Source organism: Anoplopoma fimbria, chromosome 21 (genome assembly GCF_027596085.1).
Source record: "Anoplopoma fimbria isolate UVic2021 breed Golden Eagle Sablefish chromosome 21, Afim_UVic_2022, whole genome shotgun sequence".
Lineage (NCBI taxonomy): Eukaryota > Metazoa > Chordata > Actinopteri > Perciformes > Anoplopomatidae > Anoplopoma > Anoplopoma fimbria.
In genome coordinates, this window is record NC_072469.1 from 21,519,167 (window position 1) to 21,542,555 (window position 23,389).

The 23,389-nt window shown below is 42.5% G+C and overlaps 1 protein-coding gene across 1 annotated transcript in view; it reads left to right on the forward strand.

Moving 5' to 3' along the window:
• The window catches only part of arfgef1 (ADP-ribosylation factor guanine nucleotide-exchange factor 1 (brefeldin A-inhibited)), a 48,136-nt gene that overhangs the window by 24,460 nt on the left and 287 nt on the right, over window positions 1-23,389 (forward strand). Inside the window, exons 6-38 of the mRNA XM_054622737.1 lie at window positions 49-442; window positions 1,026-1,148; window positions 2,248-2,495; window positions 2,988-3,121; window positions 5,334-5,568; window positions 6,568-6,667; window positions 7,039-7,178; window positions 7,319-7,427; window positions 9,704-9,905; window positions 10,005-10,116; window positions 11,241-11,446; window positions 11,572-11,656; window positions 11,801-11,966; window positions 12,278-12,429; window positions 12,523-12,651; window positions 12,736-12,894; window positions 13,455-13,599; window positions 13,754-13,844; window positions 14,423-14,463; window positions 14,612-14,781; window positions 15,298-15,449; window positions 16,533-16,705; window positions 17,010-17,170; window positions 17,664-17,794; window positions 18,075-18,204; window positions 18,330-18,465; window positions 18,924-19,062; window positions 19,272-19,344; window positions 19,588-19,747; window positions 19,840-19,979; window positions 20,111-20,282; window positions 20,587-20,725; window positions 22,647-22,764. Coding sequence (XP_054478712.1) covers window positions 49-442; window positions 1,026-1,148; window positions 2,248-2,495; window positions 2,988-3,121; window positions 5,334-5,568; window positions 6,568-6,667; window positions 7,039-7,178; window positions 7,319-7,427; window positions 9,704-9,905; window positions 10,005-10,116; window positions 11,241-11,446; window positions 11,572-11,656; window positions 11,801-11,966; window positions 12,278-12,429; window positions 12,523-12,651; window positions 12,736-12,894; window positions 13,455-13,599; window positions 13,754-13,844; window positions 14,423-14,463; window positions 14,612-14,781; window positions 15,298-15,449; window positions 16,533-16,705; window positions 17,010-17,170; window positions 17,664-17,794; window positions 18,075-18,204; window positions 18,330-18,465; window positions 18,924-19,062; window positions 19,272-19,344; window positions 19,588-19,747; window positions 19,840-19,979; window positions 20,111-20,282; window positions 20,587-20,725; window positions 22,647-22,764 — 4,965 coding nt within the window. The remainder of the gene's footprint in view (window positions 1-48; window positions 443-1,025; window positions 1,149-2,247; window positions 2,496-2,987; window positions 3,122-5,333; window positions 5,569-6,567; window positions 6,668-7,038; window positions 7,179-7,318; window positions 7,428-9,703; window positions 9,906-10,004; window positions 10,117-11,240; window positions 11,447-11,571; window positions 11,657-11,800; window positions 11,967-12,277; window positions 12,430-12,522; window positions 12,652-12,735; window positions 12,895-13,454; window positions 13,600-13,753; window positions 13,845-14,422; window positions 14,464-14,611; window positions 14,782-15,297; window positions 15,450-16,532; window positions 16,706-17,009; window positions 17,171-17,663; window positions 17,795-18,074; window positions 18,205-18,329; window positions 18,466-18,923; window positions 19,063-19,271; window positions 19,345-19,587; window positions 19,748-19,839; window positions 19,980-20,110; window positions 20,283-20,586; window positions 20,726-22,646; window positions 22,765-23,389) is intronic.

Consider the following 23,389-nt stretch of genomic DNA (forward strand, 5'->3'; position numbering starts at 1 on the left):
TGTGTGTGTGTGTGTGTGTGTGTGTGTGTGTGTGTGTGTGTCCTTCAGCTACAGGAAGCTAAGCAGCTGGAGAGAGAGCGGCACCGGCAGCACTCCCCCGTTACCCAGCACACCGAGCCAGACTCCCCCCAGCTTCAGGCTCACATCCACCCGCCGGCCAAGGGTCTGTCCCAGGAGGCCAACGGGGCTGTCACCCCTCCAACCCCGAGCATCACCATCCCATCCACCCCGTCCACCCCCTCGACCCCCGCCCCGGACGGCAGCAGCAGGTCTGTGTCCGGGGAGCAGGAGGAGCAGAGGGAGCAAAGGGAGCAAGAGGAGCAGACAGAGCAGACAGAGCAGGGCCCCGCCTACGAGAGCCCGGATCCAGAAAATGGTTCTGAATTCTGCGTGGCTGAAAATGAACAGACGGAGGCGGATCAAGCCACAGCAGCAGCACAGAGTAAGACTGCACACAGGGAAATGTGTTATTGTCTTGTTTTCTTAGAAACTGTATCATGATTTTTATTTTTATTTTCATTTTTTATAAATGTTCAGAAGACACAAGACTAATGCTTTAACCTAATTAGGGCTCCATAAACACACTTGATAAACAACCAAATAAATGTTTCGGATCACATATATTAAACATTTAATATCTCTTGAGTTTTATCTACAGTCTGGGCTGGTTGTGTTTGGTAAGAAAAACATCTTGTGTTACACTGAACCACCTGAATATGCTCGATGAAAGCCTTACTGTTGACTTTCTGTCCAATTTCATTCAAAGAAAAAGACAGCCTCCAGAACCTTTGTTTACTTTTGCATACATCTGATAGCACTATCAGAGCTACAATGGCTCATTCATTCACTCAGAGAACTAGTGTAGATTATGAAGAGCAAGAATTAAAAGTAGTCCGTCAACGACATTGTAGCTTTATGGATGCTGGCCCAGAATGCACTATGCTTGTACCGGATCGGATGAGTTGATTGCCCTGTGTCCCCTTTAGTCAACAAAGAGGGTGTTTATTTGTGTGTGTGCTCTTCAGATGCAACAACCCAGCAGCATCCAGAGGAAGGTGAGGAGGAGGAGGAGACACCAAACTACGACGAAAAAGCCCATGAAATCGTGCAAAGTATTTTGCAAGAAGTGGTCAATACTGTCGCAGGAGGTGAGATGTGTTCTGTAAGCAGTAAAAAAATATATATGCAATATACAAAATGAGTGTCCTAAACTCTTTTTATTTATAAGCAGATTGGGTTTACTAATGTTGTAGAAGTCACTCAAGTATTTCCTAAATAAATAAAAGCACAGAGACAAAAGAAGGGATTACTCTTCCAACCCACCTTAGTCTGTCTGTCAAGTGGGTGTATTTGTCATGGTGCATAAGCAGAAGCTCAATGAACAGCCACAACTACCCCCTTTTGCTCTTTGTTCAGGGGAGCTCCTATGAGCTTTTTTCAGTTTGCTCACCCTTTGTTTGCTATAGAGTACAGGTTATGGGAATGTGCTCTTCCCCACTAAATACCTGTGCAAATCTGAGCCGTTTTTTGTGAGTTGCAGATTTTTTTTTTTTAATGCAAAACTGACCTTTGCAAATTGAGTGATCCAGCAGAATGCTCTGTGACAAGCTGCCTGTGCTTCGAGGCTGGTGCCCCTATTTGATAGATAAAAAGCAACAAAATGTGTCTGAAAGGAGATTCAAAAAGTCTCTTAACCGGCCTTTGTCTGAGAAATAAGTTACTGGGAAACTACACTCTCATTTTTGGTCATGTCAAACTCCCTGAAGTTCCCATGGATGCTGACCTAAAGAAGGCAAAGCACTCTGTCTTTGTGTGCAAAAGTTAAAGAAAAGCCTTTATTTTTTCTATTGCAGCAAAAAAAAAAAAAAAAAAAAAGCATACACACAAAACAATATTGCTTTGGCCTCCTTTTTTTCAAATACACTTTTACCCTGGAGCTGCAATTTGACAAACAGGCTTTAATGGTTGGGAGGACCATGGAGCAGAAATGCACTCTAGTATCCTCTTGTACCCTGAAAGATCTCTTAGATGCTGTTGAACATATTTTTTTACTAATGCACCGCTGTCATTTTCTCTCTCTGTACTTGACCAGAACATCATGACTAACCCCAGGTTGAGGTCTGAGAGTTTAATACCGCCCTGTCAGTCATAAAACATGTAGTCATAATTCCTGGTGGAAGATGTTTAAAGGTATTGATCAACATGTCCCTCCCTGTCCAACTCCTCCCTGCTCTATCATCACCACAGGACACTGCTTGGACCCCACAAACCTTTGCTCTGACACTAAGGAGTCCGGCGGCGAGGGCGAGCCGGCGGAGTCGGAGCCGGCCGAAGCGGTGACGGAGGGCACCCAGAGCTCCCTGGAGGACGAGAGCACCCTGGGTAGCGACAGCGAGCACGTCCACGCCAACGGCATCCCCGGCACGCCGATTTCTGCCAGCTTCACCCCCTCGCTGCCCGACGACAGACTGTCTCTCTCGTCCAATGACACTCAGGTGAAGGACGGACCAGAGTTATTATATATTTGTTATAAATTAAAGTCAAAGTAAAATCTACTGGTTAAAGTTAGAATTACACAGCAGATCTTTTTTTTATGTGTAACAATTTTTCGTTTTTATGTAATATTTTTGCCCTGCTGAATAGCTGTACTGGCGGAGATTCAGGCGAAAATGAACCATTTGATTTAATCAAAAGACAAAATAATGAAAAAGACTGTCAACACTTGCACTGTGGGGACCGCTAAATCCGGTTTCTTTTATTAAGCTGAATATGTTTCTAGGAAGTTCTTATGTAATCGCCCTTCTTTTCAGCTGTATAACAAAGTCTCCAATAATGAATGATTGCACTCCTCAGTAATCAAGGTTAAACAAATCTAATAGATCTGGAGACTTTTATTCACACACTTCTAATGTTTAGTAGGCTTAGATATGATTAAAGATGATGTTGCTAACTGAGCACTGATTTGAACTGTTTTTGTTTCTCTGTAGGAGTCGGGAGCAGCACCGGGACAGCCGCCAGGTGCAAAATTCTCCCACATTCTCCAGAAAGATGCCTTTCTTGTCTTTCGCTCACTCTGCAAGCTGTCGATGAAACCGCTGTCAGATGGACCACCCGATCCCAAGTAAGACTTTAATACATGTAGTGTGCAACAATAGGATGAGTTTTATATTAGCCAAATGAGATAATCATTGTGTACAAAAAGTGAGAGATGGAATAATTCTAATAAGAAGGTATGAAGCATGCTTTAGTCTGAATTAACCTCAGTCACAAACTTCTTCTCTTCTTTGTCATCTAGATATTTTCAAGCTTTTGCTCCTAAATAAACCAATAGTTGAAGGTCATGTTCTACTCACTGTTTGTAAATGGCCGATACATTTTTAGATTAGTATTATGTTCAACAGTTAGTCGAGCCCCTGTGAAACACACTCTGTATTATTCAGTGTTGGGTATGAGAATAGCCCTGAGTCATGGTTTAAGATGAGGATTGCTCCAGTTATTACTGCAGTGTTTTGATAAATGGTGATTAAGGAGACAATGAGGCATCGCTCAGCTTTTTCTGAATCACTTCCTGGTTTTATGAATCCCGTCTTTAACTGTTTCCCCTTTTCAAAGCACCAGCAAGGGGGAAATAATCTGCCATCATTCAATAGTACTTCTGATCATGCTCTGGTTTGCCAAAATAGAGGCATCCGATTGGCTCGTCCTGATAGCAGTAGCTTTTGTGAAACAGGATTTCCTACATCTGGTTTCTAATTCAATTCATGCAGTGTCTGTGCGGAGCATATTTGTTTACTTTTTTATTTATCTGATCTTTTCAAATCTCGAATATTGTTGGAAAATGATTGTCGTGGAAATGCAAGAGAGCAGTGTGTGTTTGTGCCGGACAGAAACCTTTTACTCTCTGTCTCACACACCCACACTTACACTACAGCACACAGGCTAAAAAGCTGCATTATTATAATTACCCTCAGCTATCAGAAGGTACTTTGTATCTTCACTGTGGATCAGAGGCCGCACATCTGGTCTCTAAATGGATTATTATGTGCCTGTGGAGATTTATCTGACAAAATATACAAAACTTTTAACATTTGTTCAAGTGCTCAAATCCCAAAAAGTGTAGAAGTTACAAATGTATTGAATACGGATACATCCTCTTGAAAAGGAACACATCAGACTTTTGTCAAATATAACAAAATTATCTCTGTATAACCTTTAAATAACTCTTTCTTTTACGTCAATGTGGATCAAAAAAAGAGTTTCTGAGTCCTTACTTGAATAATTAGGCTTCATTAACATGTCAGCCTCTATAATGCCCCACAAGCAGCTTGTCTAATTGAGCTTGCACAAATAAACAAACTCAGTGTTAAACCTCCTGTTCTGTTGAATAATGGGTAATGTAGTCATTTGTACAACACTTTGGATTTAGATGTATCTGCGCATCATATTACCATTACTTAATATATAAATGTAAATTATTTACATATGGTGTTTAACTTTTTACAGTTTCTCCTAAACTCATGACATATTACTGCTACTATTTTTTCTCTTTTAATTTACTAATCCTTCTTTGTCTGCTTGCCAGAGATGGAAGACATTGCAGAGGTAGCCAATCTCGGCATATAAAGTAGCTGAAAGAATGTTTTTTTGAGCTCCAGTTTTTCTGTCCTGCTGCTACGGGGAAACAGTTCAGACAAGCTGAGGCTCTTCACGCAGAGGAGCTTTGATTTAGTTGCCCTTGCATTTCTTTGATGGCTGTTGAAGATTTTAACTCTCAGATGGAGAAATAAAGTATGATGTGGTCTCAGCGTGCATTACGCTGCTGCTTCTTTGAGGTGTAACTTTTTTTGAAGGACAGATAATTTGCCTGTAAGTACCTAGTTTTAGTGAGACGTATTTGTTTTTCTTGCTTAATGTATTCTATGTCTTAAAAATGTAAATACTCAACTGATTGGACGATGTGTTCTCAGTGCCTTGAGCGGATCTTTCAAGTTGTTTTATGCAGATTCATTCCCAAAGGGCTTCGAGTACACAATGCAGTGTAAGAGCTAAAGTTACAGACATGGATCTGCATTTTATGCACAAAAGTACACACATTTAGTCTCTTCTCTCTCACTGCATTTTAATTTTAATCAAATATTATGGAGTCCTTCCTTGTTGAAATATTCAGACTGACCTCATGATAATACCATTACTGTCTTATATTTATATTCCCCTCACTTTACACAAGTAAATACACACAATACATTTACTGACAGAGCTTTGTTATAAGCTCTTTACGTCCATGGAAACAGTGCTTGAACTTCCCCTTCTCCCTCTCTCCCCCTCAACCTCAGGTCCCACGAGCTGCGATCGAAGGTCTTGTCCCTCCAGCTGCTCCTGTCCATCCTGCAGAACGCCGGGCCCATCTTCAAGACTAACGAGATGTTCATCAACGCCATCAAGCAGTACCTGTGTGTGGCCCTGTCCAAAAATGGCGTCTCCTCCGTGCCGGAGGTCTTTGAACTCTCACTCTCCATTTTCCTCACCCTGCTCTCCCACTTCAAGACGCACCTCAAGATGCAAATCGAGGTAACATATGCACAACAGTGGTTTGTGTTCTCTGTTTTTGTTGACAGTTTTTCAGAATGTAGTGTAAAGGTAGTGACAGAGATATGGGTAGCAATTTCTCTGCTGACAACATGAATAGACCTTACGTTTTTCAGGCTTAACACCTCAGCTTTTTTGTGCTTTTAACCTACTACATACTATAACTCTGCACCGTCTGCAGCTCCTTCACAGTAATCAGATACCTTCAACTAAAAGCTTTTAACGTGATGCAACAAAGGCCGTCCACACTACCAAAACAGCACATTTACTTTCTGACAGCTGTTACCTGCTGCTGTCATTCTTCAGTATTGTGCTCTCCAAGTGTTCAGTTTTTACTTTTCATTTTTTCCCCAGCTGTATTTTGATTCATATATGCAGCGAAAAACCTGATGACCCAGTTGGCTTATTACAGCAGCTGTATTTATACATTCACCCACCACTTCTTGATGGGATGCATACGTTTCACACCTTCTCTGGCAGCTGACAGCCCTTGTGGGAAATAAATTACTTAAGTGGAATGCTTGCAAACATATGCAGCGCAGCAGATTACAGTTACAAAAGCAGTTCTGTTAGATTGTTCATTTGATCCATTTATTACCTTTGTGTACTGGTTTTGTCCTTTACAGAGACTTTCCCTGTTTAAGAACACCACATTCACACAATATGATACTGACAATCTGACTCCATTTGTCAATGCAGCAGGCAGCTGACACAAATGATGTATGGGAGATGTGGTTTCTCACAGAAAACTGTAACATTCTTGCACCTCAGTGCGATTGAGAGTTGCGCTTTGACCTCCTTTCTGCTGCCCACAGTTTATTGTTCTGTTTGAGTTGGTTCAACATTTCTAACACATGACCACCTGCTATATTTGCTTTGTCTGCTGAAGGAAACTCATGTGGGCTCCCACAGAATATTGCGTGTTGTTTTGGCCTTGCAGGCAATTGATATTGTTCTTGCCTCTCCCGACTCTGTCCGCAGGTGTTCTTCAAGGAGATTTTCCTTTACATTCTTGAGACGTCCACTAGCTCCTACGACCACAAGTGGATGGTTATACAAACCCTCACAAGAATATGTGCAGGTTTGTGTCTCTGTTTTCATTTAATTCTATTTTAACATTGATTGTTTAGTGTAATTATTTAAAGAGACAGGAGCTAAAACAGAGCGTTTAAGACAGAGGGTGAGTACAGGTACAGTCAGACAGACAGGATGAGAAAAATAATGTGTGCTTCCAACATTAGAGCAGGTAGACATGTTCTAGTAGAAACCCAAAATACAAGTACGAACCTGAGAATCAGCATGAAATGACCCCTTTAATTTAATGATTATAACCTATAATTATTAACCTGTAATTATTTATGCGTACTTGACTCCAGACTCCATAAAAGCTGTGTACACAGTCTATATTTATTTCATAGATTCTCACTCATTAACTCCGTCTGTCTCCCTCAGATGCCCAGGGCGTGGTGGACATCTACGTGAACTACGATTGTGACTTGAATGCTGCTAACATATTTGAGCGGTTGGTCAATGACCTCTCAAAGATTGCACAGGGTCGCGGAGGCCACGAGCTTGGCACAACACCCCTACAGGTAAAATGTATTCTTGCTTCTTTAAAATATGTCTGCTTCATTTTTTACCACTGTTCTGGGAAGGTTAAATATGTATTATGTTTTAACAGCTATTTTTTTTACATCTTAATATATTTTTATATATTTGTGTCCCTTTGTAGGAGCTGACCTTGAGAAAGAAAGGCCTTGAATGTCTAGTCTCCATACTGAAATGTATGGTAGAATGGAGTAAAGACCAATACGTCAACCCCAACTCTCAGACAAGCCTTGGTAAGAAAAGAACATGAATGTAATCAAGCCAATTCTGTTCATTCTGATTATACACACTGATAAATATATTTGAGTCTTAAGACTCATCAGTGGCAGAATTCATGTTTTTATTTTAGTCTAGGTCAATATAAGAGAAATTAAACACACATAGGTATTCTTACTGCTGAACTACCGATCCCATCACTATAAAGGAAGGTTGAATTAAACTCCAAGGGGCGCGTGTTTAATAATTCTTAGAGAGAGTTTATATCGCTGTGTTCAATATTATTATATCAAGACGTGTTCAGAAGTGGTTTGCGTTTACGTCCACAGCTTAAATACAGATGGTACATGCTGGAATTGTTTGTGTGCCTGCAATGTTACGCTTTGTTGGCTCTGCCGATAAAAACCCAGACTGGTGTTATTCCTCAATAGTCTGTGGAGAATTGAACTTGTGTTGTTAAAAAAGTGTGTCTCTGAGATGAGACCACCAAGGTTATAGCTAGACTTTCTCCTCATCAGCTTGTTTTTTGGCTGCAGTTCATCACTGAGGTTAACTGGGGTTAGCGATAAAGCTCACATCCATCGGCTGGGCTGCAATCAGTTTGTAGGATTGACAGTTGGCATTCATCAGGGAAGCTACGGCTCTGAGGAGGAAAGTGAGCATTCATCAGCTCGGCTCCAGCCAGAGGAGGCCGTGAGAAAATGCCCATAGGCCATCGCAGACAGGCTAATCCAGAAGGTTCAGCGGAGAACAGAGCAGTGCCTAAAGCCGAACCGTTATAAAATGCCCAACTACAACATACAGTTAGAGTTTATCCCGTGCGTGAGACTGGCCTCTGGCTCTTCTGCACACCGCAGGGTTTCTGTTGCTTTCCAAAGTAGGAGCTCAAACCAAGGTGCAAGTGTAATTTTGTGAAAGGGCTGGAAAAGATATCCCACAAGCCCCTGGACCTATCCACAGGCTAGTGATGGGCTAAGCTGTCGTGGCAAACCAGCAGTTTTGTGTTTACTTGCAGGCAAGTTCTTGCCAAAACGTTTGTCATTGGTTATCTAGTGTAGCAGGAGCTCATGGGTCATAATTACATTTTTTAATGGTAATTCACCCTGCTGGCTTGTTGAAGGTTTCAGACGAAGATTCTAGCTCATATAATCGAACTGCAATAATATTTGTGATTACAATACATTGCATTGTGTGACGTATTCCAGGATTACAGCACATTATATGACCCTTCACTCTTTCAATCGTCCCTTCTTGTCTCTTTTTTCCCCCATATTTTGTATGTCTTCAAAGCAAGAGCAGGTAATCGTAGAAGAGTACAGAGTTTTTGCTAGAACGTGTTGCTGTGATATAAATTGTTCATTTAAAGCCTGTTGTGTCTGTAGTTTGGGATGATTTAGTGCTAGTCTCACCTTCTATAACCTGTGTTGTTTTTTGGGTGTCCCGTTACCCACTTACACCAAATAGATTGTAGCCAGAGCCATGTGCGTATTAATTTAACAAATGGTAGAAACACTTTTTCTGAACTTGATGGGTAAAAAATGCTGCGTGTTAATCTGATCTGAGGTATATGTTATAAAGTCTGCCCTCAGTTAATTTCCCCCTCCTCTCTGTATTCCTCCACCTCTTTCTCTCTACGCTGTAAACCTAAGCATGGGCAGCACACGGCCAGCTCACATTACTATGACACTGTCCTGAATGTTTTAGAGAGTTTCCAATGTGTAATAAGATGCTTGCCCTAACACTGGGTTGCAGGGTGGACCCGCTCCAAGCAGCAGCAAGTCTCCTTTCTGGCTGGCTTTAAAAAAATAAAACATAAACCTCTCTTGGCCTCTAAATTCTTGCTGCTCCCTCATTGACTGACTGGAGCATTTTAGATAACCCATGTTTTATAATATCCTCCCCTCATACCCTGCCTTGCACTTGCTCTGTGTGGATAAGTGTGTTTTCTGGAGTTCCTTAGGCTGTGGCCTTCTGTGCATGTGAGTAACACCAGTGTGAATATCTTCCCCTGCCCACAACAATCATCTAGTAGACCTCAGGGTCATTTTGTTCTCTGTGTAGCAGTTTCCCCTTTCAATTACTGAAGTCTCTCCCACAGAATTAGTATTAAGTTAGCTCATCTTTTAAGCCCCCAGGCTGAGTTTGTGCCAGCGTCGGACTTTCAATTAAAAACTCACACCTTTGTGATGGTTTCAGGGGGTTGCCTCTTACAGTAAGATAGAAATACTTGGTTTGTTTCCACTCATCTATCATCACTTCTGGGTGATCTTATCTCGTGTCGTTTGCTCTTCAGGCCAAGAGAAGCCATCAGAACAGGAGAGCACAGAGACCAAGGCCCCGGAGACCATAAATCGCTACGGGAGCATTAACTCTCTGGACTCCACGGCCTCGTCTGGCATCGGCAGCTACAGCACCCAGATGTCAGGTACTGACAACCCCGAGCAGTTTGAGGTCCTCAAACAGCAAAAGGAGATCATTGAGCAAGGCATTGACCTGTAAGTTCAACTACGCACTAGATTTTTGCATTTGATCCTGTTGTTTCTGTGATACTGCATTGGCTACAGTATGCTCTTTGTCTTTTGGATTCTACACAGGTTCAACAAGAAACCAAAGAGAGGAATCCAGTACCTTCAAGAGCAAGGCATGCTGGGTACAACCCCAGAGGACCTTGCTCAGTTCTTGCACCAGGAGGAGAGGCTTGATTCGGTAACAAGTTACCCTAAAGCCAAGTGCTGACCACAATACCTGCAAAATCATATACATAAGAATGCATGATCAGTGGGGGATACTTATTGTAAAATGATTCTATATTCTTAGAGATTTCCAAGAGTGGATCAAATGATAATCAACAAATACATGCAATGAGTCACCGTGCAGATGTTTGAGGTGCAGATGTTTCATTCTACCCCCCAAAACGTGTTGTATGTGTCAAAGAGAAGACTGATGTATAACAGATGGGGGGAAAACTGTTTTGTTTTTTTATTTAATTGAACATGACATTCAAATAATTTTAATATCATTACAGGCTCAGCTGCACACTTGGTAGTTTTTTACTGAATTTATTTGAGTATTCAAGTGAAACATCATTCATATCAACGTCATCTCTTTCTGGGAAAGGCAAATTTGGCAAAAGTCTTGAAGCCTTTACTCGTCCTTATTCACAATAGAAAGCTTATTTAACACCAGCATTTATTTTTTTTGTGGAAGGCTTCTTCAAAGAAAAATAAGCATCCACCAGCTGAAGTGGCAGCAAAATGCTCGGCAAATAAACAAACGGCCAGTCGAGCTGAGCAAACTCTGCATTCTCTGCCTCGTGCATCAGCCATCCGAACCACACAGAAACACAGAAAATGTTAACTCTAATGAGCAGCATACTCTCTTTGATTGGACAGCCTCATGGGTGTCAGTGTGCAGCGGTGATCAGCATTAAAGACTTTTCTTAACATCTGGTCAGAAACAGGGTCCCTTAGATGCAGTGGGATCACAGCAGTGGCAAACAGAGTGGATAACCAACAAGTATTTATCTAATCCACACTGACTGGATAGTCCTGCTGTTAGAGCAGGGCTTTTTAGAAGTAGAAAGTGTAAATGGTGAAAGGGCAGACAAATAAGTTGCTCTTTTACAGAGTTGAAATCAATTTTCTTCGTCTGCTTTTCCCTCTTATGATGACAGAAATATTAATTGAAGAGCAACAATTCTGTTAAGTGTTGAGCTCTCTGGAGGCTTAAACCAAACGGCACATGCTTTTGATTTACTGTCTTATTCTGATTTGTATGTTCGATTACAGAATGTTAAAATAAGACTGACCTTTTAACTTTTGCTCTCCTAGACTCAAGTGGGAGAATTCCTTGGAGATAATGATCGTTTCACTAAAGAGGTGATGTACGCCTACGTGGATCAAATGGACTTCCAGGGCAAAGACTTTGTTTCTGCACTAAGGACGTTCCTGGAAGGCTTTCGGCTGCCCGGAGAGGCCCAGAAGATTGACCGGCTCATGGAGAAATTTGCAGCGAGATATCTTGAATGCAATCAGGGGTGGGTTAACATCTCTAGCTAGAAAACCCCTACTATGGGAATAGCTGGATTTGAGTTCACATGTGCCCATACAAGATGCTGCTCTTAATATGCATTGTGTCTGTTCCCTACCTTCACTTTTCCAGGCAAACCCTCTTTGCCAGTGCTGATACAGCATACGTCCTTGCCTACTCGATCATTATGTTGACAACAGACCTTCACAGTCCACAGGTAAGCACTCCACCTCAGAGAGGGGGGCAGCCTTTAAGGAAATGTCTCTTGACAGCAGTCATTCCCTCAGTTGTCAGTGCAACATAAATCAGCGGGATTGCATGAGCAGCTCTTGACTCGTAAACCTTGTTCTCGTCTACACAGGTGAAGAATAAAATGACAAAAGAGCAGTACATCAAGATGAACCGCGGCATCAACGACAGCAAAGATCTACCTGAGGAATATCTCTCGGCCATCTATGACGAGATTGCTGGAAAGAAGATTGCCATGAAGGAGACTAAAGAGCTCACCATGAAATCCAACAAGCAGAGTGAGTCTCGCTGCTATGCGGTGTCTCAAGAATGTAATAAATTCTAAGACTCCATTTGTTATCCAGAGCCGTTTAACAATGTCTTTGTCGCCGTATTGGTTTTAAATGAGACATAAGGACAAAGATGTTACAAAAACCATTGAATGGAAGAGTTATATGCAAGCTGGAACTATTTTATAGACTTGCAGCTTAAAATAACAATCGTCATGAAGAGGCCTATTGTCGCATTTTGTCTCTTGATAGTTCAGCCTCCTAGCCTGTTGGAGGAAAAGCTGCAGTGTTAGCCTTGCTTACTCTGTGCTCTTGCTCAGGTGTGGCCAGCGAGAAGCAGAGGCGTCTGCTGTACAACGTGGAGATGGAGCAAATGGCCAAGACGGCCAAGGCTCTGATGGAGGCCGTCAGCCACGTCCAAGCTCCCTTCACCAGCGCCACACATCTGGAGCACGTCAGGCCCATGTTCAAGGTAGCAGACATAAACACACATACACACATCTATGAGGCTAACACGCTGTTTCACACGTAAATTGTACACCTCATGCCTCTGTCGTTTCCTCAGCTGGCATGGACTCCCTTCCTGGCAGCCTTCAGCGTTGGTCTTCAGGACTGCGATGACACTGAGGTGGCCTCACTGTGTCTGGAGGGCATCCGCTGTGCCATCAGGATAGCATGCATCTTTTGCATACAGGTACTGCAGTCTTAACTGAAGGATTACCGGCTGTATCTCTTACCTTGCAGTATTCTGACACGCTGTCTTCTCGCTCTGTCTCAGTTGGAGAGGGATGCGTATGTGCAGGCCCTGGCGAGGTTCACCCTGCTGACAGCCAGCTCTGGCATCTCAGAAATGAAGCAGAAGAACATTGACACCATCAAGACCCTCATCACTGTGGCCCACACTGACGGCAACTACCTGGGCAACTCTTGGCACGAGGTTTGCTCGCTTGTCTCACTTTCACTCGCTTTAATTCCTCATAACATTTTTAATACTATCTCACCTAACCCTATATTTATTCCTCATATATTTTTTTCCTGATTCAAGCAGTAGGCCATAATAGGCCTTAATCTCAATGGGATACATTGCATTGTTTTTTTGTTTTCTTTCGAACAGCTTTGTTCGAAAGAACTCTGTTTGTGAACAGAGTTGTTGCTAGGCATAACGTGAATAAATAAACTAACATGTTTCTTTGTGGGTTATTACTCTTGTATTGAAAATTTTTTTTTTTAGGAAATGCATTTTTAATAGTTGCTCAAGCAGAACAGGCTTTTAAATTAAAGCTATATAAAATATTCTGTTGTATCTATATAATGCATCTATATAATAGATGCTGATCCTACCAAAATTAATGATTTGAATGTGAAAGATAATGGGGGTTCATTTAAAATGAATGCAGTAATAGCTGTTTGTTTATTGGGTTTGTTGGGTATTTTACAGCAACCAGTTTGAGTTTTTTCATTTGGATCTTTCGTAACATCTCATACTTCCCTTTTCAGATCATGAAGTGCATCAGTCAGCTGGAGCTGGCTCAGCTGATCGGTACAGGAGTGAAGGCACGCTACATCTCAGGGACGGTGCGGAGCAAAGAGGGCTTCATTACCAGCACCAAGGAGCAGAGCAACGACGAGTACCTGGGTCTAGGTCAGCACCAACTCACACAGACATATTGGAGAGCAAGTCCAGAGTCAAAGCCATGACCAGTTTATTTTTTTCAGTGGACCTGAACTTTTAGTAAATCTGTGAAAACTATAGTCAATTCTTGACTTTAAAACAAGCTCTGTGCTTTGCTCTGTAGTTGGAGGGACAGTGGACCGGAAGCAGATCGCCAGCATTCAGGAGTCCATCGGAGAGACCAGCTCTCAGAGTGTGGTGGTGGCTGTGGACAGGTACTGTAGTCACTGAGAAACTATCAGGAACACTTTCTGTTTTCATGTAAGATACCAAATACTGTTTTGTTTTTTGTACAGCAGCTCGGTTACAGTGCAAATAAAGAGAGAGAGTCAGCCATCTGACTATAAACCTTATTCAACAATGCACACAAAAAGGAAATGCATGCATTTGAAAATAGAACAGTGAAAATATTTGAATTGAGCCCTTTGGTTCTCCAGCATACCAGGTAGCTTAACAGGCAAATACAATTATTGATATACCAGAGATAAATCCTGAGCAGTACATCATACGTATTACTCATATTGAACAATTTATAATGTTGGTTATAATTTCTAGTGCAAACTATGGCAGCAGAAACCACCTCTTATCAGAATAAAACATAAGTTTGAAAACACATTGAAAGGCAGTTAACTAGTTAGTTAAGTTAATGAACTAGTTAGGCAGTAAGAGTAGGCAGTTTGTTATTTATCTTATTCAGGCATAGTTCGCATCCCCTTATGCTTTTTGGCAGAAATACAAATCTTGCCATGCAGTGTGTTTGAAAATATTAATTGTCACATGTTTCTCCGTTTAGGATTTTCACTGGTTCTACCAGACTGGATGGTAACGCAATAGGTGAGTCTAGCTGATTTAGCTACATACTGTTATTGTTATTGCTCAAAGGGCAAATACCTTCTAGCTGTTTTTGATCGTCATGCATCACTTTCCCAGTACAAAGCAACCTTTCCTTGCTCGTTGCCAACATCTTCTATCTTTTCGTCAGTTGATTTTGTGCGCTGGCTGTGTGCTGTGTCCATGGATGAGCTGGCCTCGCCCACACACCCACGTATGTTCAGCCTGCAAAAAATAGTGGAGATCTCCTACTACAACATGGGCCGCATTAGGCTGCAGTGGTCCAGGATCTGGGAGGTTATCGGAGACCACTTCAACAAGGTGGGTGAGAAATCGGTTACTGCAGGGATAGAAATGGTGAAACAGATGCACATTTTTAATACAGTATAGTTCTGTTGTATGAAAAGAAACTAATAGTGTCATTGATGAACTACATGGGGCCAAAATCATGAGGATAAACTTCCTCAGTTGGGAGTTGACTGAGTGAGCTGCAAAAAACTTTCATTTCCACCTGTTTTACAAAAGTCAGATTTCAGTCACTGGTAATTGTTACATGAAAAGCTTTCTGCTAGTTTGTTATTCAAGGACACATCTCTCTTGAGGCTCTGCTTCTCACTGAGTAGCTGCAAACTGAATTTAAAATGTGTAAAATCGAACACTCAAAGTGGTCATTTATCATGTTGGAAAGTGGATTTTAAGAAAGAAAAATGTCCTGCTGGAGGCTGAAGTGTTCAACTACATGTTTATTATTTAGTTTAAAGTCTGACTGAACACTGCACACAAGAAAATGGATACAAATATTAAATGCTTGCTGTAATATGTTTTATCTCTGTGCAGGTTGGTTGTAATTCCAATGAAGATGTGGCGATTTTCGCAGTGGACTCGCTCAGGCAACTCTCCATGAAATTCCTGGAGAAGGGGGAGCTGGCGAACTTCAGATTCCAGAAAGACTTCCTGAGGCCATTTGAGCACATCATGAAAAAGAACAGGTAAAGTGGTACACTTGTCTGGGACTGAGTGCTGACGTTGCTGCTTCCAGGTAACTCTGGGTTGGTGCAAACACAAGGCCTGCACTGTGGCTTTGAGTTGTTACTATTTCTGGGCTGTTTCTCACATGGCTGCAGACTCACACTCTCCCCTCCTCCCCTCAACCTCCGTGGCAGCTCTCTGCCTCGTCTGCTATTCATCCTCTTTCTTTTCTGTCTCTTTCTTCCTCTGTCTCTGTTCACATATAGCGTACTGTTCACTCCGAGAAAAAGTGAATGACCCATTTAAGTCTGTTTGCGTTAACCTTTCATTGAATTCATGTAAAAAAAAAAAAAAAAAAAAAAAAAAAAGCCTTTTTTTTCTCCCCCACTGCTCGGTCCAATTCAGTCTTGAATGGATCTTGAATAGCTATCAGTTATAAATGAGTTAGATTTTTACAGTAGTAATTGTCCGCGTGCAGCGCGTCAAAAGGCAAACTGTTTTACTGCAGCCAGTTTTTCATTCATGTAAAAGAGGAGTAGCGGAGTGAGTATAAATCCTTCCACAGATTGAACAGGATGAGAGCTTCCACAGAGAGGAGATGGCAGGCAGCCATGTAAACCCTGCAGCGCAGTGTGTCCATTAGACGCACTCATGCTGCCATCCTGTGTGTGTGTGTGTGTGTGTGTGTGTGTGTGTGTGTGTGTGTGTGTGTGTGTGTGTGTGTGTGTGTGTGTGTGTGTGTGTGTGTGTGTGTGCAATGGTAAGCAGAGTGCAGTGCAATGGTAAGCAGAGGCAGAGCTCATCTCTCATTCATAACTACTCAACAATTAGGAATGCTCTTCACTATGGCAACAGTTGCTGTAAAAACCTGCCAGGCTACGACTAACCAGTGCTAGACTGAACCTTGGATCTCAAGGGCTTCTAAAGATAATTGACATCAATGAAGAAATGAATTTCCTTTCTTTTTGTATGATTGACTCTTATGCTTCCTACTTTCTTGTCACCCCTTCTACTTGCTACTCTTCTTCAATCTTTTCCTTTCCTCTTGTACCCCTGCCCTTTTTTAATGATCCGCACCTATTTCCTCCATGTTTCCTGTCCAGGTCTCCCACTATCAGAGACATGGTGGTGCGCTGTATAGCCCAGATGGTTAACTCCCAGGCAGCGAACATCCGCTCGGGCTGGAAGAACATCTTCTCTGTCTTCCACCTGGCTGCTTCAGACCAGGACGAGAGCATTGTAGAGCTGGCCTTCCAGACCACCGGCCATATCGTCAGTAAGTCTACACACACACACACACACACACACACACACACACACACACACACACACACACACACACACACACACACACACACACACACACACACACACACACACACACACAGGCACCTAAGAAGGATGTAACAACTTCAATGACAACCTTCATAACTTATTTTGAAACATTCGTGTTCTGGTCGTCACATTTGGGACTTGACCTCTCTCTCTCTCTCTATTTATTTCTCTTTCCCCTTCATCTATCTTTACCTACCTCCCCCCCTCTGTTATTCTTCTTTAATCTCCCTCTATCACTCTCCCAGCGAATGTATTTGAAAAGCACTTTGCGGCCACTATCGACTCCTTCCAGGACGCCGTTAAGTGTCTGTCGGAGTTTGCCTGTAATGCCTCCTTCCCGGACACCAGCATGGAAGCCATCCGCCTCATCCGACACTGCGCCAAATACGTCTCAGAGAGGCCACAGGTCAATGTCAGGCCCTGATTCATACTGAACGGTTTATTCCCCACTGTAAAGGTCCCATGTGCAGAGAATAATGCAGATATTGTAGCTCTTTTTATACATCATGAATCTAAGCAACACATTCAGAGTTTAGGATGAATTTACCTCTTACTAACATCTAAAGCTTGACAGAACACACACATGTTGTGCTTAGATCATAAACGGGATGAATTAATGTGCAACTGTGCAGTAGTATATCTACCGCACATTCATGGCCGTCATCCAGTGTGTATCAAAATGCAAATGTTTACTGGTACAGCTTTTACATACTACTATATTCATATCCTCACCCTCAACATCACAAAGAGGAAGAATGTGTGCGTCAGGAAAGCATAAAAGAGAGTGGTAGTGCAGCTCAGGGGCACGTACAGTATGTAGGGAAATGTGTATTTGTTTAAGAGGGTTATTTGCCACCCGGAGGCAAAAAGGGTAAACACTGCTCGTATTTCTCTTTCAGGCCTTCAAAGACTACACCAGCGATGACATGAATGTAGCGCCTGAGGACCGCGTGTGGGTGCGGGGGTGGTTCCCCATCCTCTTCGAGCTCTCCTGCATCATCAACAGGTGTAAGCTGGATGTCAGGACCAGGTAGGCGGGTTCGCCTTTAGCCACTTATTTCAGATGGTGGTGGGCGCCATTAAAGGCAGAAAGCTGTATATTTTGTACATCTTTAACTTTGGATTTTTAAGTGAGACAGCAATGAAGACATGCTGCGGCAAATCCAATGTTTGCAAGTCGAAGCTAGTGAAGACAAAAAAGACTTTAAGGAATTTTGTAAAAAAAGAAAAGGAAAATGTCAGCTATAGCATCAAGGAAAGGACATATGTGTGTGTGTGTGTGTGTGTGTGTGTGTGTGTGCATTTCCCAGGGGGCTGACGGTGATGTTTGAAGTGATGAAGACCTACGGGCACACCTTTGAGAAGCACTGGTGGCAAGACCTTTTCAGAATTGTCTTCAGGATCTTTGACAACATGAAGCTGCCAGAGCAACAGACTGAGGTACACGACGAGTCTTTCATCCTCAACAGATATTAAAATCTCTAATATCCAAGCTGCAGCATTGTGTTGTCGCTATAGTTGTCAATTAAACAGAGTTCTCACTGAGGTTGTGTTGCACCCCTCAGAAAGCAGAGTGGATGACCACCACCTGCAACCATGCACTTTATGCCATCTGTGATGTCTTCACACAATACTTTGAGTCCCTCAATGACGTCCTGCTGGATGACATTCTGGCTCAGCTCTACTGGTGTGTGCAGCAAGGTGAGCACACAGCGACTTCTCTCTCTTTTTCCGGCCATATTTATCTTTGAGTGGACAGCGTCAGGGTCAAGATTGTCCTCTTGTCTTTAAAGCTAAAACAGTTTATGGAGGTCAAAATATAAATATATATATATATAATGCATTAGGACAGTTACTGGCATTAGCCATGACCTGAGCCTGGCTGCAGTGACAGAACTTGCTTCTGAACTTTAATGTACTGCATCAATACCGGTCCACCACTTTATAAAAAGACAAAGGTGAAGTTAATAATCAATACACGTTTGTAGTACTTTGGTGTTTTTTGTTGGAAGCTAGATAAAAAGGCAGGATTCTGTCTTTACACATCAATAGATCTTGTATATTTTTCACTCTCTCTTTTTTTAATGTCCACTTCCCTTGTCTCTCCCTCCTCTCGGCCCAACCCTTCCTCCTCCTCCTCTTCATCTGTGTGTCTGTAGATAATGAGCAGCTCGCCCGTTCAGGCACCAACTGTCTAGAGAATGTTGTCATCCTGAATGGAGAGAAATTCTCCCTGGAGACGTGGGACAAGACGTGCAACTGCATGCTGGACATCTTTAAGACCACCATCCCTCACGCGTAAGCTGCTCCACTGAACATAAGAGCAGCTTCTCTTTGATGTCGGAAAACCAGCCATGCTTTGACATTTAGACGTGAATAAACCTGGACATATATGGACATATCAATCAACCAAGACTTCAACCAAATGAAGACTTTGTTTAGCTTGATGAATTTTTTAGACTGAAGTTGATAAATAAATGTGTTGTACTGGGTAAACTGTTTTTCAGGTTGTTAACATGGAGACCAGCAGGAACGGAGGGAGAACACTTGACAACACAGAGCCCGTCAGACAAGCAGCTTGTAAGGAAAACAAGTATTCTATTTTGCATGAGAATGAATGACTATTTTTCCATATATTTTTTTTGCTATATTTGTTTATTTCCATGTGTTTTGCATCTCAGAAGAATTGTACTGCTTGGAAACAAGTATTTGCCTTGTTTCTTTCACACAGTTTTACTTTCTTATACACTGTGTTTGTATAATTCCAGCACTGTGTATACACAAAGGCCCTGCAGTCACTCTGCCCATTTCTTTTGCTCTCAGGACTCCATTTCCCAGAAATCAGTGGATATTCAGTCCCGCTGTGACGACCAGCATTCCATCAGCAGCGCGGATAGGGTTGCCATGGAGAACCGTCGGCAGAGCCAGTACAGCTCGGCCTCGGGCATGTGTGAGGACGGCTCCAGGAGCAGGACCCCGATAAGTAAGCCGGTCTCTTCAATAGAAGACTGACTGCTTGTGTGTTTTCGTCTGAGTAAATGTTTTCTGATTGAAGTCTCCCTCTATGTTCCGCAGAGTTCCAGGAGCAGCGCTTGTTCACAGCGTTGCTGATAAAGTGTGTCGTGCAGCTGGAGCTGATCCAGACTATCGATAACATCGTGTTTTTTCCTGCCACCAGTAAGAAGGAAGATGCTGAGAACTTTGCTGCTGCTCAGGTACAAACACTAGTGTTTCTCTGAGGTCGGTGATTTTGTTTAGGAGTTTAAAACCTTACCTCTGTTTCTATATTTTAGTGTGTATGTGATTAAAGACAATGATAAGCTGTCTTGTGTTTGCCTTTTTGTAGCGGGATGCCTCGTGTGCAGCCGACGTCCCAGTGGAGACCCAGAACCAGGGCATGTACAGCTACCTGACCTCAGAACAGCTCTTTAAGCTGCTGGACTGCCTGCTGGAGTCGCACGGCTTCGCCAAGGCTTTCAACTCCAACAACGAGCAGCGGACCTTACTGTGGAAAGCAGGTAGGGCGCAAAATCACAGTCTGTGTCTAAGCTGTGATTAGCACTTTACCTCAGGCTGTGTCGCTGCTCGGGGCGGATTGGGGATAATAATAATAATCAGCAATATAGAACCGTTTTAAATTGCTGTGTGTGTGTGTGTGTGTGTGTGTGTGTGTGTGTGTGTGTGTGTGTGTGTGTGTGTGTGTGTGTGTGTGTGTGTGTGTGTGTGTGTGTGTGTGTGTGTGTGTGTGTGTGTGTGTGTGTGTGTGTGTGTGTGTGTGTGTGTGTGTGTGTGTGTGTGTGTGTGTGTGTGTGTGTGTTCAAGGTTTCAAAGGAAAGTCGAAGCCCAACCTGTTGAAGCAGGAGACCAGCAGCCTGGCGTGTGGCCTGCGCATCCTGTTTCGTATGTACACAGACGAGAACCGCCAGGACGCCTGGGAGGAGGTCCAGAGACGACTGCTCAAGTAAGGAACAGACATTTGACACAATTATTGCTGATCCATCAGTTGTTATATAATGAGAATTATACCTACTCCGCTACCTCTATTGATATTAAACATGATTTCTAAGTGGATACAACACACTTCTCATATTGTTCTGACACTCATCATTGCAGTTAACCCTGTGACAGTCCCGCAATCTGCCCACAGACAATGACTGTAGTGCACATGCATTTATCAGTGGCCACCACATGTACCTTTACAGGTTAAAGTACAGTTCTTTGTAATGGTTTCTGTTGTTGTGCTGCTTTATTCATCCCGCTAACGATGCTCTCTGCACATAGTATACTACTGCTGCTAAACATGTGTAAAGTAGGCAGTTGTAGCAAAACATTTATGTGTGCATGTGCTCTCAAAATGACAGAAATCCGAAACAAATTGGAGGTTTTGTTGTAGTTGGTAGTTGGCAATGGAAACATGACGAATGCTTTAGGAAAAGGACATCTGTCTGCAAAGACTTGACTGGTGAAGTTATTCAATTGGGTGTGAGATAGATGACATGGGAATTTTTGGTCTAACTATATTTATGATTTCAAAAGTTCAATCTGAGAATAGATGATAGATTTAAATAATATTTAAGGGGCAGTAAGTAGTTATTGAAAATGCTCCAGATCTTAAAGGATAGGCACCATATCAGGGATGTTGTTGCCATTACATCTGTGAAATATTAACATCCACTCATCCATTTGATCCAACCCTGGTCAGTGTATGTGTCTGAGTATATGCATATGTTCTCTGAGGACTATCACGTATCTGGCACATTCACTACCACTTGCTCCAATGTTGGAATAAAGAACTCACACTTCTTTGGGCACAGACGTCTGAGTCTCCTCAGAGAAAGTAGAAACAATAAGACACTGACCCTGAGAGGAGGGGGGGGTTGTTTTGATGTCACTGTCTGCAGTCAGTTACTCGTGGCGAAGGCGCAGCGTGTGCACGGCTCGGCAGTTCTCTGTAACGGATGCCGGGGCGCTGTAAAGATCCAGCACGCACACTGATGTTTCATTGTTCACTGCTGTCATCGCTGCATCTTTATCCAGCGCCTCACAAGCAGGCTTCACCCGCCTTCCTCTCCCAGCCTCAATCCACCAATTGATGATGGTCTGTCTCTCCTACTTGCATTCATTATTAGAGAGGAGATGAGAAAGAGGAGAGAAGGAGGAGGAGGTGGAGGAGGAGGAGGAAGGATGGTGCCTCTGTGTGTGCGAGTGGCTCAGAAATCCTAATTTGTGAAGACATTGTATTTAATATTCATTCCCTCTTTCTAAATATCGCCTCATCCTGTCATCCAAAAGCAACACAGTTTGAAATGTATTCTTTAATTACACAAACACACACACACACACACACACACACACACACACACACACACACACACACGCACACACAGACCGTTGTTTACCAGAGGCCATGTACAGCACACATGCAAGTTTTATGAGTGCAGGGTGGAAAGCAGATTTGGGAAGCGATTAGGTTACAGAGATTAAACTGCAAGAGAGCTGTGAGTGTGAGGGAGGGAGGGAGGGAGGGAGGGAGTGTTGATGTCAGAAGAGAGCTTCGGGGTCAAAGGACAAAGGTCAGAGGTTGCGTCATATTTTCTCAAGCTTAAACTGTGCATAAAAGTGGCTCATTGTTTTCAAAACCGCCTCAGTCAGTGGCTTTAATTAGCAGTTACTGAGCGAAACAAACAATCTTCATCATCCCCATCGTGGCAATTTCTCATTTGATAAGCGAAGCGGAGAAGCAGATGCTTTCTTGCTGACATAAGTTACAGAGCAACACAGCTCTGACAGTCTATTTGATTTCATAATATCCAGTAGTCCTTTGTGTTTAATGTTGCTATACATTTCTGAAGTGTTTCTCTCTTTTTGTCCGTGTGATGTAGTGTGTGCAGTGAGGCTGTAGCATACTTCTTGGCTCTGAACTCAGAAAGCCACAGAGAGGCCTGGACCAACCTGCTGCTGCTCTTCCTCACCAAGGTGCTAAAGATCAGTGATGAAAGGGTGAGGAGCCGGAAAAACACTACATGACGCCTTTCCTGACACACGCCATTTACAACTAGGACTGATATCCAAAAATAACAAATGCGGCAGTTATTCCTCCATTTTGAAACTTCAGAGTGTTATAACACTTCTTCCATTTGTGTAAATAAAAACGTGGTATGTTCAAATCATCATCCACTTTTCAAGCTTGTTGCATTTGTAACTTTTGCAGTTAGTTATGTCTTGTGCACTGATTTAAAATTTGTGATTTAACTGTTTCCGATCGCTGAGATGCCTGACAGCCAAACAGAGACCTACTAAACAGAAAAAAGCTTTTATATGGCCATGGTATGAATATAGATTACCATTAAATTGGGAATCTATATGCCAATAACAATAAGGGTGTAGATGGAGCAGAGTACAGCAGAGCATAAGCAAAACTGATTCCATCAAAAATATTACATTGCGACTATTTCAATATTTAGATTCAGATTAATAAAACTGATGTACTGCAAAAAAGTACAGTTTCACCATTTAACCCTACATTGAATAGTATGTTTATTTTACAAACTGTTTGACACCTAAAGCCATTTTTTTTACCAAATAACCAGCATATGCATATAAATATGATTGAATTGCTTAGAAG